General features: G+C 49.5%; 1 protein-coding gene across 1 annotated transcript in view; it reads right to left on the bottom strand.

Moving 5' to 3' along the window:
• The window catches only part of Znf618 (zinc finger protein 618), a 112,512-nt gene that overhangs the window by 33,992 nt on the left and 60,464 nt on the right, over positions 1-18,056 (bottom strand). Inside the window, exons 5-10 of the mRNA XM_013513280.1 lie at positions 16,117-16,194; positions 15,607-15,645; positions 10,668-10,757; positions 9,787-9,822; positions 9,615-9,692; positions 1,218-1,307 (exon numbers count right to left, since the gene is read on the bottom strand). Of these exons, the coding sequence (XP_013368734.1) occupies positions 1,218-1,307; positions 9,615-9,692; positions 9,787-9,822; positions 10,668-10,757; positions 15,607-15,645; positions 16,117-16,194 (411 nt within the window). The remainder of the gene's footprint in view (positions 1-1,217; positions 1,308-9,614; positions 9,693-9,786; positions 9,823-10,667; positions 10,758-15,606; positions 15,646-16,116; positions 16,195-18,056) is intronic.

Consider the following 18,056-nt stretch of genomic DNA (forward strand, 5'->3'; position numbering starts at 1 on the left):
AACAGCGCTGATGCCCAGGCACCTTCACCATGAGTGGATCAAATGGATGGATCGATGCCCACCTAGCACAACCTCTGTATTTTCTCTTCTCACACACACTTGATTGTAGCGTGTGCCTGCCTGAAGGTTGCTTTAGTCCAAAGATATCTGGAATCCAGACCCTGGGTTGGAAAGATCTTAACCTCTCAGACAGGAAATACGGGCTCAGAGAAGGGAAGCCGTATGTATCAAGTCACATAGTAGTCAAAGGCCAAATCAGAATGAGAATTCTAGCCCAGGGCTGGACCTCAGGAGGATTTAGGTCCATACAAGGTCACTGGTACTCACAGTCCGGGAGGCTGCTGTCTCTGGACCTAATCTCCCTAACCACAGAAATAAGGAAGGATCCCCACAGCTCTTCGGTGAGAAATCTAAGCAATGAAGTCCCCAAACACACCCCTAAGCACCCTGTCTTATTACCCTGAGACGCTGTCAGCACAAAGGATCCTCCACCTGTACATGCAGGGGTGCAGGACTGAGGGCCCTCCCAGATCAGATGTTTAGGGATCTAAGGATAGAGCCCATTTGACCTGCAGAAGAGGAGTTGCGAAATCAGCACAGAGGCCCATAGCCATCAAAATGGAAGGCCAGGGTTCCCTGGGGAAAGAGGCCTTGGAGTCTTTCTTGTCCTTGCCAGGGGAGGCGTCACAGACTGTGGGCTGGAGACAGGACGGGGCCGCCAAGGTTCACCAGCAGCTGGGAGTCTGCGAGGCTTCATATCCAGGCCTCCAGATTCCCAGCCTGCCACGCCTGCTACCTCCCTGCTTTGTACTGTGGAGGGCAAACAGGGAGCCGTCTTGTTTTGCCAACATGCCCCTGGCCAGGGTCAGTCCCTGCGTTAACTCAGACTGAAGCTGCATCACCAAGCTTGGCTCTGGGAGTGGGGTTAGGAGGCTCCTGGTCTGGAGGTGTTCAGAGGGGCTGGAGACAAAGCCGCTGTGTGACCTGGACGAGTGATGTCCACTCTCCTAACGCACCAGGCCTCCGAGTCCATCACAGCAGGGCTCTGACCTTGCTGGTTTGCGGGGGCCTTCCAGGCACTGCAGTGAGGGGGCCCAGGTCACAGCAGACACCTGGACTGACCGGGACTGAGCTCACCTTTCTTTCCTCCCTGGCCAAAGGCTGGTCTCTTCCCCGACCCAAATGACACCCCATCTCCCCCCAGAAAAGGTACTCACTGATGGGGGCGTGTAAGGCCACATGCTCCTGGTAGGGCGTGTAGTACTTGTACTGCTTCCCACAGAATTCACAGGTGTAGTTGCCAGTTTCTGTCCAAGGAGGAGGAAGGTGTGAGAACGGGCACATGGCCCTGACCCAAAAGCATCAGCTCCACCCCCCAAACTCCTCCTTCCACCAATCAGAAGCAAGTCTGACTCAAACTCCAGCTCTGCAACCTGGTGCAAGTCTCTTAACCTCTCTCTGTGCCTCTATTTCCCTCTCTGGAAAACAGAGGTCATCTTGGGACCACCTTATAGGATTGCTGTGAGGATTAAATGTGTGAGTCAAGTGCTTAGAACAGAACCTAGCACACATTGCTCTCCTCCGTCTCTCCACCCTCGATCCTGGTGCTCAGGAACTGTGTGGTGACCCGAGGTGACTTTCCACACCAACATCTCCATCAGCCTCTCTGCAAGCCCTGTCCTCTGTGGCCACACCCAGACCCCTGTCTCAGGGACCTTCCCTGGCTCTGGAGCATCTCTCAACCTTCAGCAGCAGGGGGTCACTTCCTCTTGCAGACTACACTAGACTTTATCTTTACCTCTTGCATACTACACTGGACTTTATCTTTACCTCTCAAAGGCTCTGCCTAGCTTCTTTCTTCTTAAAATGACTGATGTCTTTATCAAATACTGATAAATGCAGGCACACATTTTTAAAACTAGGGAGCAATTGCAATCACCTACACCCCAAACAAAGTGCACTGTCTACCCTGTGGGGGGCAGCGTGCACCCACCTGCCATCTGCCCCAGTCTTCGGCTTCACCCTGTCTCAGCTGGGGGTGCTCCTCTGGCTGATATCATTTGTCTGGCTCCTGTGGCCTTGAATTAGTCGGCCCTGATCAATATTCTCTTTGTAACCTGGTATATTCAATCGACAATACTTTGTGGACATCTTGCCCAATCAATAAGTATTGATCTCCCTGGCCTTTATTGGCCGCGTGGTTCCCATGGGACTCTGCAATTTGCTGAGCTAGTCCCCTCTGCCAGGGGACATTGAGATTATTTCAAAATTTTTTTTCCTTCTTAAAAAATACCGTGGCCCACATCCTTGTGGAAATTTTTGCACATTTGCCCATTAGTTTTGCACGTGATTGCAAAATACAGATTACTGAGCAGACTCTTTGCACATTTCCTTAGGATCAATTCCAAGAGGCGGGGGAAAGTAAGCACTTCTAAGCCTTTTGATAACCACAGCATCACTGTTTCAAGCAGAAAGGTGTGAAAACGTCTGTCTCCATACACAGCAGCCAACATTAAGTAGTATTACATCCCTTCGCATACTTGATGGGAGGAACTGTACCACATTGCTGAATTTTTCTATTTCTTTGATTTCTGAGGAAATTATTTTCCCTGTTTAATTAATTACCTTATCTTTTGTAATTTTCCTTTAAAAAACACTAAATTTGTTGTAGATGAAGGATATCAACATTTTGTTATACATGTTGTTAAGTATTTTCTCCTTAATTTCTTAGTCTTTTTTTTTGTTTGTTTTTTGAGACAGGGTCTTACTATGCAGTTCAGGCTGGCCTTGAGCTCACTTTGTAGCCCAGGCTGGCCTTGAACTCACAATGATCTTCCTGCCTCAGCCTCCTGAGTGCTGGGATTACAGGCGTGCGCCACCACGCCCGGCTTCTTAGCCTTTTTTATGGTTTTTCCTCTCCCAGTATAGGAGCTTCAGATTTTTTGGTAGGTAAATAATTTCTGTAGTTGACTCATGAACACTGGAAAAGGTACATGTTATCTGCTATATATAGGCTTCAAAATTGTTCAATCAACAGTACTAACTATACTATTCAAATCCTGTATCTTTGTGTATTGCTCTGGCAAAGATTAAATGTTGTGATATGTCCTTCTACTTGGTAGTATGTCTACATTTACTTTGTATATTTAGATACAACGTTGTTCGATGCACCAGCACTCATGAGATCAAAATCTTCATGAACTCTGAACAGGAAACTATTTTCTAACACAGTGCTTCTCAAAGTGAAGCCCCTGGACCAGCAGCCTCAGCTGTCGTGGGAATCTCAGAGAAATGCAAATTCTCTGGACTTGCCCAAGACCTGCAGAAAGAGAAATTCTAGGGGTGGGGCCCAGCAATTTGTTTTAACAAGAAAATTCTGATGTATGGGAAAATTTAAGAACGGGTGCTCTGATATTTAATTACAATGTCCTATTAGTCTGTCTGGCTTTAATATTAATATTTTGATAATTTGCCAGATCCTGCTTTCTATTTGTTTGCATGTACTTTTTTTTTTCTTTTTTTTTTTTTTTTGTTTTGGTTTTTCTCTGGTGCCGGGAACCGAACTCACGACCTTGCGCTTGCCAGGCAGGCGCTTTTGCCGCTGAGCTAAATCCCCAGCCCCTGTTTGCATGTACTTAAAGACACATTTCTACATCTTCTTGTACTTTCATTCATTGAACTAGATGCAAGTACTAGATGCAGGCAGAAAATGCTGAGCAAACCAACCATGGTTCTGCCTTTAAGGAGAGTTTGTAGTTTGGACAAGGAGGCAGAAAAATTGAATAATCATATAGAGAAATGTATTTATTTTTGTAATACAGGAGATTCAACCCAGAGCCTCTGCACTGAGCTACCTCCCCAGCCCCATTGATTCATTGATTCATTGATTCATTCATTCATTCATTCAAATTTTGAGACAGGGTCTTGCTAGATTGCTCAGGCTGGGCCTGAACTTTCAATCCTCCAGTCTCAGAGTGCCACCATGTCTATCTCAGACAAATCTGAAACTACAACAATGAAAGATTACAAATACAGCCGTAGGAGAACTCATGGCAGGGACTTTAATGTCTTTAAGGAAGCAGGAAAGAGTTCCCTGAGAAAAAGGAGCACAAGCCCAGTATAAAAGAAAAAGGATTCACTAGGTATGTCTCTAATAAACCACTATGAATTGAATTATTATTCTAAATTAACCTGACAAAATTTTATCTTCCAACAAAGATTATGCCATTTGTTTCTATCACTACAACTGATTTAGTTTCACAAGTTGAGCACCCCTAATCCAAAAATCTGAAATCCAAAATGTTCTCAACTAAAGCTCTCTGAACAATCACAAGGTGGTTCCACTCCATGGTAATTTGTCAGGTTATCTCATCTATCTGCAAATATTCCAAAATGTGAAAAAATCCAACATCCTAAATACTTCTGGTTCCAAGTATTTCAGGTAAAGCATGCTTAACCTGTAATTATTTTATAATTCTTTCTCTCCTCCCCGGCCCCTCCTCCTCGGATTGAATCCAGAGCCTCACACTTGTTAGGCAAGTGCTTCACCACTGCACTACATCCCCAGCCCTCCTGTTCTACTCTGTCTGGCTTGTGCCCCTAGTTTCCAGTTGTTTGGTATATGAACACTTCTGCTTTCCCACCACAGTACCTCTAATATTTCATTATTTTTCTCATACTGACTGGGGTTTTGTGGTTGGTTGTGTGCATGTGCATTCTGAGTCAGGGACTTGTTAGGTCAGACTGGAATTTAGGGCAGACTTAAACTCACTTCGTTTGCCAGGACAGCCTCAAACTCATGATCTTCTTCCTTCAGTTTCACCAGTGGGCTCAACTCCCTGCTATTTTACCTAGTATATATTTCTCTAGCTATTATTAGTCAAGTGGAAAAATGGTAATTTCAAGACTGTTATCATTGGGAAGGTAGTTTAACCCAGTGCTTCTCAAACTTTAGGATGTGCAAGGGTCATCCCTAAAGTCTAGATCACAGGGTTCCACCCAGAGATTCAGATCCCACAGGTTTGGGCTAGGGCCTAAGAATACACATTGCTAATTAGGAGATGCTGATCTTCTTAGTCTGGGACCACACTGTGAACAGCACTGGTTTAGCCTAATTCACTGTAAACTCACCCACTCCTTCCTTCTTATTTGTTTTCAAAAACTCACTTTTTCCTATTTTAGGATAATCTTAGTCTTAGGTACTAAATTTTATAATTAGATTTGCAATGTTTTAGCCTTTAGTTTATCTGTTTTAACAGTTGCAAGTCCTCTTAAAACAATGGGTTCCTCATAATCGGGCCCTTGAATGTGCTCTACCACTTAGTCCACTGGAGTATATATTCAAATAATTTTTGAAGATGAAGAGAAATAACATGTTTCTGGGCCCTTGCTTTTTTATTTATACACAAAACACATTTTATCCAGATATAAAATTCTTCGATTAAAACACTTCTCCTTCAAAATACATCTATTTTCTTTTAGCATTCAGAATTACAGAGAAGTCTGATGAAGTCCATCTTGCAGTCATCTGTAGAGAATTTATTTTACTTTAGTTTAAAAACAATCACTAAGATCTACTCAGGTAAAGATTTCTTTAAATTGACACTACCTGACACATGATGAGCATTTTAAATATATATATAAGCTCTCTGTCTGTTGAACAATTTTTTCTTCTATTAGATCTTTGAATACTGATTCAGTTCCATGGTTCTAAAACCACCTATTAACTGGAATTGGTTTCTTGCTGTATATTATATTCCTTATTGTTGTCCTTCACTTCACCAACTGCATTTCTTCAGACTGGTTCTGTTGTTTACAATCTACACTATATGTTTAAATTCTGTTCTTATATTTTCTGTTTCCCTGGAGTCCTTTCACATCTGTCCTTTCTTTGGTGTTTTGACTTCTCCTGTTGTTTTTTCTCCATACAACTTCAGGCTGGTTTTTCACAGGGGTCATGTCATGAACCGAACTGAGTCCTCAATGGAATGGGATTTAGGGGCTGGGTCTCCTGGAGATGGGGTGATGAGGATGGGGCCCACATGACTGGATTAGCACCCTTAGAAGAGATACCCTGTCTTGATATCTCTCTTTCCTCTCCTTTTTCTCTCCCTCTTCTCTCTCTCTACCTCTCTTTCTCTTTTTCCCTTTCTCCACTCCCTCCCCACACCTCTCTCAGCCACATGAGGGTCTGGGAGCAAAACTTCCCAGGACCTGACCATGCTCGCAACCTGATTTGGAATTTCAGCCTCAGGAACTTTAACAAATTTCACCAAGGCTATGGTCTTTTCTTGTGGCAGCCCAAGTGGAGTAAGGTCATATTTTCTCATACTGGATTGAGGTTATAATTTCTTTTTTTTCATCTAGAGTAGATCATCTTCAGAAACATGCTCTTCCTTGGCATCTCCCAAATTCCCTTTCTTGTCATGTGGAATATTCATAGTTTCCATGCTTATTTTTCAAGTTACTCTTCCTTAGCCAGGCACAAAAATCAGCCATAAATGAATAATCCAAATTTATCGTTGCAGTAGACTACGGAGTAATTGTTGTCCATCCTCCCTCTGCCCGTTATCATGGTGGTAATTCTCAGATCTGCAGCTGAAGGTCAAGTGACACCCAACCAGCACGGTCCTTCTAGTGGTTGTCTTTTGCTTTCCTACAGCTCTGGCTTCCTCCTCCCTAACTTTAATTGGCTCAGCTGATGCCAAAATGGAAGAGATTTTTCCCCTTCCAGTGACCTACAATTTTACTCAGGGTGGTTAGTTCCTTCAGGACACCTAGTGTCTCTACTGGCTCCCCTTGTCCTATACCTAGCTGTTTCTAGGGTGTGGTGGCACTGGCCTGCTCAGAGGAAGAAGCAGCAACCCAAGAAGCAAGTCTCATCTCCCCAGGCAGCTCCCAAGCGGCAGCTAGGGGTAGCCCTCCAAGACTCCAGCAAGCTCAGCTCCACAACACCATGCTGGGAACAGTGTGGCTTTTCTCAGTACAAATGCACAGTCCTTATCATCTGTGAAAATACTTCCAGGTCCTAGCATGGGTTGGCTATCAGACTGAGTTGCAGATACACAAAACAAGCTTCATCTTGCTCTGAATCTTTGTGGGTGGTTAACAGGTCCCACTTATTTAATACTTTCCAAGCCTGTGTCAAGGACTATGCTAATTCCCTTACAAATATAATCGTACATAATCCCCATGACAAGCTTGAAAGTGCAGTCTTACTGTCATCACCCCACTTTAGAGTTAAACTGGATTAGACAGATTAGAAAACTTGTGGGGGGTTCATGTAGCTATCAAGTGGAGGGCTGGGACTCATGTCTGGGCTGGCTCCAGAATTCCTGCCCCTGACATTTCTCAGTAACATCTTGTTTCTCACACCCTGACTATCAGTGGGGGTCACGTGCTGAGCTAGACACTTCAGTTTTCTTTTGGTTGCTGTTGTTTTGTTTTAGTGGTTGTGGGGATTGAAAGCAGGGCCTCACACACAGCAGTCAAGCACCAGACTCCTGAGCTACATCCCCAGCCAAGGGACAGACAGTTTGTGAGTGCATTCTCTAAAAGCCCTGGAGAACGGAGTCAAGCGACATTCAGAAGGAATAAATGACCAGTAGACTGGTGACGCCAGCACGCACACTCAGGCCTGTTTGATTCCGAAGCCTAGCTTCACAATGGCAGTGCCCCGCTCAAAAGTGCAGGGCCGCTCTGGGGCTGCTGGGAGATGGTAGACAAAAGGGGAAGGAAGTGGGAGACCATGGATCCCTCTGGCTCTGTCCTGTATCTGAAGGTGAATGTCTGGTTCTTCTACCAGACTATGAATTCATCAAATGCTGGGAACCTATCTGATTCACATTGGTGTTTCCCCTGCTGCATAACTGTTCACTACGTGTGTTCACTAGCCATTGGGTCAACGACATTATCTCCTCTGCAGTTTCCAGAATGCTTTAAGAAGGGTTAAGAAGAAAGCCAAGGTCCATCTTTTGACCACGACAAGGTAGAGGAAGAAGCTGCCTCAGTGGGCCTATCCAGCACCTTTCGAGGCCCTGTACCAAACTCCTCTCTTTGGGGTACAGCTGACTGCAATGTTGTAGTAACTTAGATTTTCCTTCACCCACATTTCTTCATCTCCTCACTCTATATTTTTTGTTTATTTTTCCAAATGGTCTTAGATCTTTGCAGTGATGCAACAAATACAATAAAGGTCTCTTTTTGCTGGGTAGTAAGAGAGGAATAAATCATAACTTCCCACAGAGTTGGAACAAGGAGTTTCCCACACTTGTGGTCCCACCACACCTGCCCCAGGCCTGGCAACCTGACCCCTCCCAATTCGGCCTCCTCCCAGTGTCTACACTGATTGTTATGGCACCCACTGAAAATGTCCCCTAAAGTTTTATGTATTTAGAGGTGTGGCTTTTAGAAGGTCATTGGATCATGGATGGTCTATACTCCTCCGTGGATTCATCCGTTGATGAATTCATGGCTGAATGTGCTGGTAGGATATGCGGTATGGACGAAGGTGGGTCACTGGAGTTGTGACCTGGAAGGGCATATTCTTCTCTCCGGTTCTTTTCTTTTTCTCTTTCTGCCTCCTGGCTGCCATGAGTTGAGGAGCTTTCCTCTGCTGTGCCATTTCTGCCTTGTAGCCAGCCAACCATGGGCTGAATCCTCTGAAAACCGTGAGCCACAATAAACCCTCCCTTGTTCGAATTGCAGGTACCAGGTATCTTGTCCGGGCAACTGGAAAGTGACTAATACACTGGTCTCCTATAATGCAAACCCTGTGAAGTTCTTTCCCCATTTGGTAAACTCTGGTTTGTTCCCATGAAGACAGAGTCCAAATGCCTCCCCCTGGGATTCAGAGCTCCTAAGACCTGAACCTGTCCCAGATTCTCTCTTCCCTTCTCAAAACAGCATTTTCTCTAGCTTTTGTGTGTGTGATGCAAGGGCTACCCTCACCTCCACTCTGGAAGCTTCCTGGGTGCCCAAGGCTGGACTCCCCTGCACTTCTCTTGATTGTAACTATCATTCACTTACCTACTGTCTCCTACCCAAACTCTTTGCAAATTACTCAAGGGCAGGGGCACATCTGTCCTGTTCACTGCTGTGTCCCAGCAACACTCAAAACAAGTTTGCTGGGAAAAGGTGAGTCACACGCATGGCTCCTGCCCTCAAGGAGATGGACTGTGGCAAAGACAAAGCATCTGTGTGCAGCCATTCAGCACAGCTTTGTTCCCTGCTAAGCCCCTCGGGATGACTTCCCAAGCATCTGCTATGTATCAGGCACTGTGCTAACAAGAGTTTACCTTCACAACCTCATTTAACCCAACAAACCTGCGGGGAGTATTGTCCTCTCCCATGGGTGGACAGACGGAGGTTTGGGATGGCTAACAGACTTCAAGGGCACCATGTAGCACAGCAAAGCCACTACCTGCACTTCCCTCCCTCAACCCTGTACTGTCCACAGCTCCCTGAATCAATATCCTGAGACGACCCAGCCCGACTAACAGGTAGATGCTACCGCTACAGGTGGGAGACACCACTCCCTCTGCCAGCACTGGGACTGAGCTCTGCCTCCCTCAGCTGGTCCCCACCCAGCCCTCTGCCCAGGGAGCACCGCATACTTGGACCAATTTTCTGGAATGGTTCTGGGGGCTCCTCCTTCACCTCATCAGTGGCCACGACACCTTGGTCGAAGGGGTCTGGAGGAGAACACACAGCCATTAGCACCCTGGTCACTGAGGTCTCCAGAGCCCAACCGGGGACCGGGAAGATGAGTGGCCACCGAAGACTTACCTGCTCGATTCTCAGGGGCCCCTTCCACACTGAACACTGCGCCCAGGCGGGAGGCGACAACCGCAGAGGGAAGGAAGCAAACAGGAGCCCTGTTAGTCCCTGGCCGTCACTTCCCCTGGCCGTTGCGCCCAGCCTCTGTGCCAGCAAGTTTGCCCCTGGAGCTGGGAGGGCTGCCTTGGCCTGTGTGGAAGCCCAGAAAGGGCACATCCACACCAGAACACAGCCTACAGCTCAACTCCTCCTCCTCCCGATGGGCAGGCGCCCACCCCAGGGGTAGACAGACACCCTCTTCCTGCACCTTTTGTGGACTCCAGCACGCACTCCAGGGGCGGGGCAGGAGCCAGGGGAAGAGGCTGGGAGGAGAGGTGAGAGAAAGGATGAGCCAGCTGGTGGGCTCAGGTGCCCCAGCTTGAGATGGGTTGGGGTGTGGGGCTAGAGAGGGAAGCCCTAAGGTCTTCTGGGTCCGAGACCCTCTTTCTAGGATTCTTAAGACTCCACAAATGAATTAGCTGAATTTATTGTTCTAATTTCTAGCTCTATAATCTAATGCTGAAATGCCATCATTCATTTTTAAAAACTGGTTTAATTTCACTAGAGCATGCAAATACCCAATATAAAACTATAAAATGACATGATATGAAATTCAATATTCAACTGATTTCGACCTATAAAAATGGCAATTTCATTTGGGGTATCCTAAACAGAAACACATGTGGTAATGATGAGGGCATTCTCTCTGCAGACTCGTCCAGGTCAGTTACTCTCCTCGTGCTTCTGGCTGCTGTTTGATCTTTCTCTGGCTAAGAGGAGGGCGGGCTGGGACAGGTCCCCAAGGAAGGGCACCTCTCTGTAGGACGCAAGGAGCGTGGGGCCTGACTCACCGTCCACAGCATGCAGGTCCCGGTGCTCTTGGAAACAGCTGTAGTACTTGTACTTCTTCCCACAGATGTCGCATGTGTACCTGAAGTTGTCTGAGAGGGAGGGAAAGCGACATGTGCCTATCAGGGCTTCTGTCACTGGGGGTGGGGGTTTCTGGCCAGTACATCTACCTCAGGGACCAAAGCTGGAACCACCATAGTCTGACCGCAGTTAGATGGCCCCAATGGAGAATCTCTTCCTGAGCCGTTTGGGCCTGGGAACTGCCCACATCTTCTGAACCAGAGAAGCTGCAGCCAGCCTGTCTTCTGCAATGTCCTGCAGCTCCTTCCCTATACACAGCCTCAGTGCTACACCCCCCACCCCTACTCCAGGCCAGGCTTGAGTTGCTACCTGGATCCACAGGCTTGGGCTGAGGTGACGGGGGTCCTCTGCAATCATTCAGACCGCATGAAGCAACAGGAAGCTCCTAGGGAACTCCCAAACCAACCCTCTAATCTGCCCTATGTGAGCCGAGGGCCTAAGGGCCTGGCTCATAACAGGTCTCCTTTCCCATCACAGAGGTTGTGAGAACAATAACCACAGCAGTTATTGCGCGCAAGGCACCAGGCCGGGTCCATCCCTGCCTTTCCTCAGTCCTTGCAACAGGGAGGAAAGAGACTCCCATTTACATGTGAGGAAACTGAGGACCAGAGAGACCTGCCCTAAGTCCCCTAGCGAGGTGGGTGGGCAGCTTCAGTGATGGGGCCTGTGATATTTGGCTGCTGGAGACTCATTTCCTGTGAATCTGGGCTAGGCCTCATGACTAGCTGCTAGTGAGCAGAATGTAGTGAATAGGATGGGACATCACTTCTGAAATCAGGTTACAAAAGACCATGTCTCTCTTCTTGCACACCCCAACCATCTCCTGTTCACTCTTGGCCAGCCGCCATATTGCCCAGGGCACTGGGGAGAGATATAGGTAGCAAGGGGCTGAGCGACAGCAGCCTCTGGTGAGCAGCCAATGAGCATCCGAGACCCTCAGCACAGCAGCTTGCACAGGACTCTATCCTGCTCACCACCAGGGAGTGAGCCTAACATAAGCCCTTCCCCAGTTGAGCCTTGAGATGAGACCACAGCCCTGGTCCAACTTTGACTGCAGCCTTGTGAGTGCCCGGAGACAGAGGACCCAGAGAAGTCATGCTCAAAGTCTTGGCTGTGGCAACTAGGAGGCAACAAGTGTTTGTTGCTTTAAGTTATGGGGACATGTGCCACACAGGCCTGAATTGGGATGAGTCTTCAGGTCTGCCCAGGCTGAGGCTGGAGTCCCTCTGCTGGCAATGCTCGTTAATATTTGTACCGGCATAGATGGGGCATGTGTACCCCTTCGTCTAACCAGGCCCATCCATCTCATCTCCCAGGGGACCCCCAGGCAGAGATGGTTTGGCAACTTGCTCAAGACTGTATGGGGGAAAGGGAGGGCCAGGATTCCAACACCCAGTTAGCTCCAAGTCAAAGCTGAGTCAGGGCATATGGCCTTTCTCTTCTGGGGACTGTGCCCTTTGTTTCTGGCTTGGGCATTTCCCTTTCGGCCTTTCTCCTGCTCCTCAGCATCTAAACACAGGAGCTGATAAGACCGCCTATCCCAAGGCTGCTTTGCTCAGCAGTGCTGTGGAAGGATTCTGGGCCCTCTCAGCTGAATATAGGGACAGAGATGACATCTGTCCCCTCCCCCCTCCCATGTCTGCCCTCTCCTCTGTGGCACACTGGTACTCTCTGGATGGGCCTTAACAGATACCAGGGCCATAGAAAGGAACTAGTCTCTAAGGGAGAAGCCAGCAGTGTTGGCATTTGTAGATGTTCTGAAGATGGTGGGCATCAGAATCTTCCTAGGGAAAGCCAGTGGAATGTGGGATACCAGAAGCTTGCTCCTGCTTCCCTGTTTACCCCCTAATTTGAGATGGAGGAAAGACCGCAGATGAGCTGATTCCCAGGGCCTCTCCCAGGCTGGTGTTTCCAGGACTCCAAGCTGGCTCAGGTTTTAATCCTCTCTGATAGCCAGCAGTCCAGTTTAGACCCCCCCAACCACAATGCCCCTTCCAGACCCAATTTTCAGCTTCTCCCTTTGTCCCACCCTCAATGGGGAACAGAGATAGAGAAATCTGGGGGATCTGGTTCCAGATGGGGCTGCACCTCTGAGATTCCTCTCTCACACTGACCACTGCAGCTCCACAGCTGTTCTTTCCTGTGGGCCCAACCCTTCCACCATGGGCCACGGCAGCCACCCCCAATAAGACAGAGACCCCCACCTTTCTGCCACCAAGAAGCGCCTCAACTGCCCAGCTGAATCTCATACCATGGTGTTTTCTCAGTGTGGGTGGGGGCCATGCTCCCAGCTCCTAATGGAGCAGTGGGTGTGGGCAAGAGTCATCCCCAAAGGAGGAGGCAAAAGGACTTCTCATCCGTGAAACTACCCAAGAAGCTTTCAGAACCCCAAGGAGCCCGTGGCTCAGCAAAGCCTCTGCAAACCCTTTCTAGGAAGTGGGCTCTGGAGTGAGGCTGCCCAAGCTCAAACCCTGCTCTCCCACTTAGAAGTGTGATGGACTTTGGGCATGTTCCTCAACCCCTGTGCCTCCACTTTCTCATCTGTAAAATGAGAACAGTGACAGTTCCTCATTTCCCAGAACTGTAATAAAGAATGAACTTAACAAACAGTAAACGGATGAAGAGTTGTACTGAGGAATAAATGAAAGGCTGGGCTTGGCTCAGTGGTAAAGCACTTGACTAGCATATATACGGCCCTGGGTTTAATTCCTAGCACTGGTGAGAAAGACAGACAAAGAGACAGAGACAGAATAAAAAGCACAATGCTACCATCTGGTAAATACGTGGTAAATGTGTTACAAAGAGAACCAATGTGACAGCGACAAACTGCATGTGGGCCTAATCATTTACCCTCTCAGTTCAGAGAAGGGTGAGTGGGTGTATCCTTATGCCTCTATCCTATGACTGGACTGTTCTCCTAATAAATAAACAAAAAGTCCCTGGACTAGTGTGTGACAAAACTATCACCTCTACTGAACAAGTGGCACAAGTCTGCTCTCTGGGACTCAGTGTCCTCATCTGCAAAGTGGGCAGGTTGGACATGATGTCCCCCACAGGCCCCGCCCCCTTCAGGAGGCAGGTGTGAGAGTCTGCCAGGTCCGAGCAGCACCAGTGCCCTGGGCCAAAGTGGAGGTGCAAAACTGAGAAGACAGCAAAGCACGGTGGCAGTGGGAAGTGCGTATCACAAGGAGGAAGGAGGAAGTGAGGAAAAGCCTAAAAACATGACCAGCCACACAAAGCCCAGCTACCAGCGAGCTTGCACACAACGCAAGCCAGACAGAACACAGCGGCTCCGGGGAAGGCCAGGGGCTCAGAATAGCCAGGAAAGGAGCAATAAACGTGGAATTCTTTAAAGTATATCTGACCACAAGCAGACCATGGGAGCAGGACAAGAGGGAAACTATTGAGGGAGACGGAGTCAGGGCCGGGCTTCCGCCTCCTCTCAGCCGGCGGCCCTGTGGCCGACACAGAGGACTCGGCTCAGCCTGCCTGCAGGGGATGAAGGGACCACACTGCAGAAGAAATGTTAGCAGGACCCAGCCGGGTGAAGCTCCTTCTCCAGTCCTCGTACACAGACCCCTCTGTGCTGGGTCTGTTTTATTTTCAGTAATGTTTACTTATTATCATAAAAAACACTGATGGAGGCGCATCAGACCTGAGGAACAGGGGTGACCACACTGTGGTCCCTGGGCCAGGTTCAGGTGCACAATGTCCCCGGCAAAGCCCCTGATACAAGGCAGGGCTCAGTGCTTGAGAGAGAGACATCAGGCCCTTCGGGTCTGAGCTACTCCTCATCTGGCCCGCTACAGAAAACAGCTGCTGATCCCTGACACGGGACAGGGCGCGGGATGTACACACACAGCTCAGCCAGGGCTCACAAGGGGAAAGCCCTCAGGAACCCGCCTGGCTCGTGCAGCAGTGGCACAGGCCCCCTCCTGCAACAACCTCTCTTCCAGTGCCCACCAGGCCCTCTTCACAGGTGTCTGCATTTTCTGTGGGGTTTTAGAGGATGCCTGTTTGATGTCGGGCTTCTCCGGAAGGTACGCTTGTGAGAATGATCTGTGCTGTGGAGTTCACGCTCACGGCAGGACAGCAGCCCCCCACATGAACACACTGCTCCACTCAATTAGCACTGGGCAGCTGGGTGGCTTTGGTTTAGAGCTCCTGGGATCAGTGCATGAAGAGCATTCTAGTTGCTGTCTTACGGCAGACATGTGCATCTGTTTCTGCTGGATATCCAACTAGGGGCAGAACTGCTGGATTTGGAAGCTCGGTGTTGGGTGGGCAGAGGTTCCAATGTAGTCTATACCCGCCTGGCTACCTGGCCTTCGAGGTTTAGGTCTGGCAGAGCCTCTGAGTAGTTATCGCTAGACGTCAAGGCCCCACATGGCGCCCTGAGGCACAGCACCAATAAGCAGCAGTGTCTGCTGCACATGCTCATGAGGTAACTCTCTGAAGCAGTGTTTCTCCACAGTGACACAACCCTATACCCATGAGTCAGTGTCAAAAGAACATAGAAGCTCTGCACAGCCTAGGCCCCTGGAGATGCTCGGGTATGTGTGCCAATGAAGGCAGGAATGCCCGCTTCTTCGAATATGAGTCAAGGTTTCTCAAAGCTATTTGCCCAAAGAGCTCTTTGTTTAGAGAACACCTATCAATCTCCCCAGAGTGACTATGCCATGGAACCCACTTTGGGAAAGGCCACTCTGAGCCACTGTGTTCTAGTTTCCTAAGGACCCTCTGTCCCCCAGCAACGTGGCCCGCAGCAGCCACTTAGGACTGTCTTGGGGAGGCAGCTGCTCTTCCTTCCACACTCAGCTCTTGGCCTCCACCAACCCATGAAGAGGGAGAAATACTCACTGCTTTGGGAGGCTCCCTCCCCTGAGGTGGCTTCGGTGTCTGTGAGAAAGAAGGAAAGAGGGGAAGAAGATGAGCCAAGTGATGAGGATAACAGCAGGGCTGGTGCCACTCCAGAGAGTGGCAGAAGCCACGGGGGACAAAGCCCGTCCTTCCCTGGCCCCGACATCAGCCCGAGCCAGCCCTGCGTCCCCTTCACTTCAGAATGGGAAGCAGCGGCTGGCCCCACTTCTGAGTTGTTGTGAGGAGCACACGAGGTGATGTGAACTCATGGCCTACAGGGTGGCTGATGCAGCAGCGCTGGATGTCCTGGGGCCCTCAGGGCAGAGGCCCAAGTCCTATGCTGCAGGCCCTGCTCCTGTCCCACACAAGGAGGCCTCCCTGCTGTGGCAGGATGATGGAGGGCACTGGAGAAGACAGGCGATCTTGAGGCCTCTGGGGACACTGGTGAGGGGCTCAGGGGAGAAAACAAGCAGAGAGTGGGAGGTGCAGCCCCAGGAACACCCCACTCACCTCGGTGTGCCCGTACGTGGGTCTGGAAACAGTTGTAGTACTTGTACTTCTTTCCACAGATCCCACATTCATAGGACCCTGGAAAAGACAAGAGCAGAGGAGCAGTCAGCCTGCCCCGCATCTATGACCACCGAGCTCCAGGACCCACGGGTGACAGCTCCAGGTGCTCTAACTCTATGTCGCAGGGCAGAGACGTCCCCGGCAAGCAAAGAGGGAGCGTGGCCCAGCTGGGCTAGAAGTCACAGGGCCTGAGGTCTACATCCAGGTTTGCCTCCAACTTCTGCATGACCTTGGGCAAGGTGCCCCCCACTTCTGAGGCCAGCCTCCATATCTGTAAGACGGAGAAGGTGACTTCGTCAGACAACTCTCATACCCACACCCCAAGAGGAGAAAGGAGATGAACACAAAAGTGGTGTGAAAGGAGGAACTGCACCCACAGAAAGAAATCACTCCTTCAAGGCATTAGAGGAATTCCCAGCTACCCTTTCTCAGAATGGGACCAAGAGTCAGAGCAGACTTCAGATCAGATGCATGTTGGTTCCTGTCCCCGTTTTGCTACTTCCCAGAAATGTGGTCTTAGTAATTTCCTCTGAGACACTGGCCCTCAGCCTACAAATACAGATTGGGCCCAAAGTACCCACCTCCAGGGATGGCCTTCCCTTGCTCCAAGGAAGTGTCCAGCCTAGTCCTGATTCACTCAACAAGGAGAGGACCCATCCCTACTCCCTCAGACAGACAGACAGACACTAACACCATGGAAACAACTGACCCAGCACCTGCTGGCCTCCTCCCTGGAGCAGGCAGATTGGAATGGCTGACTTCTCAGGTGAAGAGGGCCAGCACACAGTGTGGGGGCAAGGTTCATAGCAAGAAGCCAGGCAGAGCTTGTGGGACTCAGCCAGGCAAGGACCCCAGGACCTGAGGCTGTGCCCACTGCCACCCATCAGGGCCCTCACGCAGGCCTGATGCCCTCTGGACCTTTGGCCCTGCTCTTCCTAACAGAATGTCCAGGGAGTATGCATAAACAGAGGCCCTGGCCCTGGACAAGGCTGGATGCTCCAGAGTGGCTGAGGATGGGGCCTAGGAATCTACCTTTGCCAAAAAGCCCCAGAAGATTCTGATATCCAGGAATTGCTGGTTTAGAGTGATACCTGAGCTGGTGCTTAGCTGCGCCTCAGTTTCCTCATTGGAAAACTGTGGATATGCAAGACGGTTGATGCGTAGACTGCATAGGTGTGAACAGTGTTCCCAGCAAGGCCTGGATACTCAGGGAGCGGCAGTGATTGCTAACTGCGATTCTCTTGGGTGTAGACCCAGGTGTTGGAACAGTACTGGATGTGAATCCCAAATGTCATTCAGCTCTGCCACCCCGCACTGTGTGACCTCAGATACGTCCTTTTACCTGTCTGAGCCTATTCTCTCACTTGCCAACAAGTCTATGATTCCTGCCCCTCACGAGTGAGCCGGGGCCAAACAGACAACATGTGGGCCGCCTGGCACACAGCAGGCACCGAGGGAGGGTGGCCTGCACCAGTGCTGCTCCCGGGTGTCACTCCAGGGAGCACTATCATCCTAACATCCATGTGGAATTTAATGGTCTGTTATTTACGGGTTGTACATGTGTTACCCCTGCCACACAGGGAAAATATAACTGCATGGAGGGCAAAGATCAAGCTGCATATTTCTTTGTGTTTAGCCCTGTGATTGGCACACTGTGAGGGCTCAATAAATTCATGGTGTCTTGCTGTTGTACTCATCTGTCACCGGGTAATAATGATTCTGACTCTTCCGGCCGCCTCCACCCACTCTTCAACAGTTTCTGCCAATTCCCCTTCAACCAAGCAAGGATTTATTGAGCATCTGCAACAGGCCAGGCACCGAGGCTCCAACAATGAGCCACATCCAATCCCTGCCCTCCAACTAATGGGAAGCAGACAGGC

Source organism: Chinchilla lanigera, unplaced genomic scaffold (assembly GCF_000276665.1).
Source record: "Chinchilla lanigera isolate Chin_1 unplaced genomic scaffold, ChiLan1.0 scaffold00018, whole genome shotgun sequence".
In the NCBI taxonomy this organism is placed as follows: Eukaryota; Metazoa; Chordata; class Mammalia; order Rodentia; family Chinchillidae; genus Chinchilla; species Chinchilla lanigera.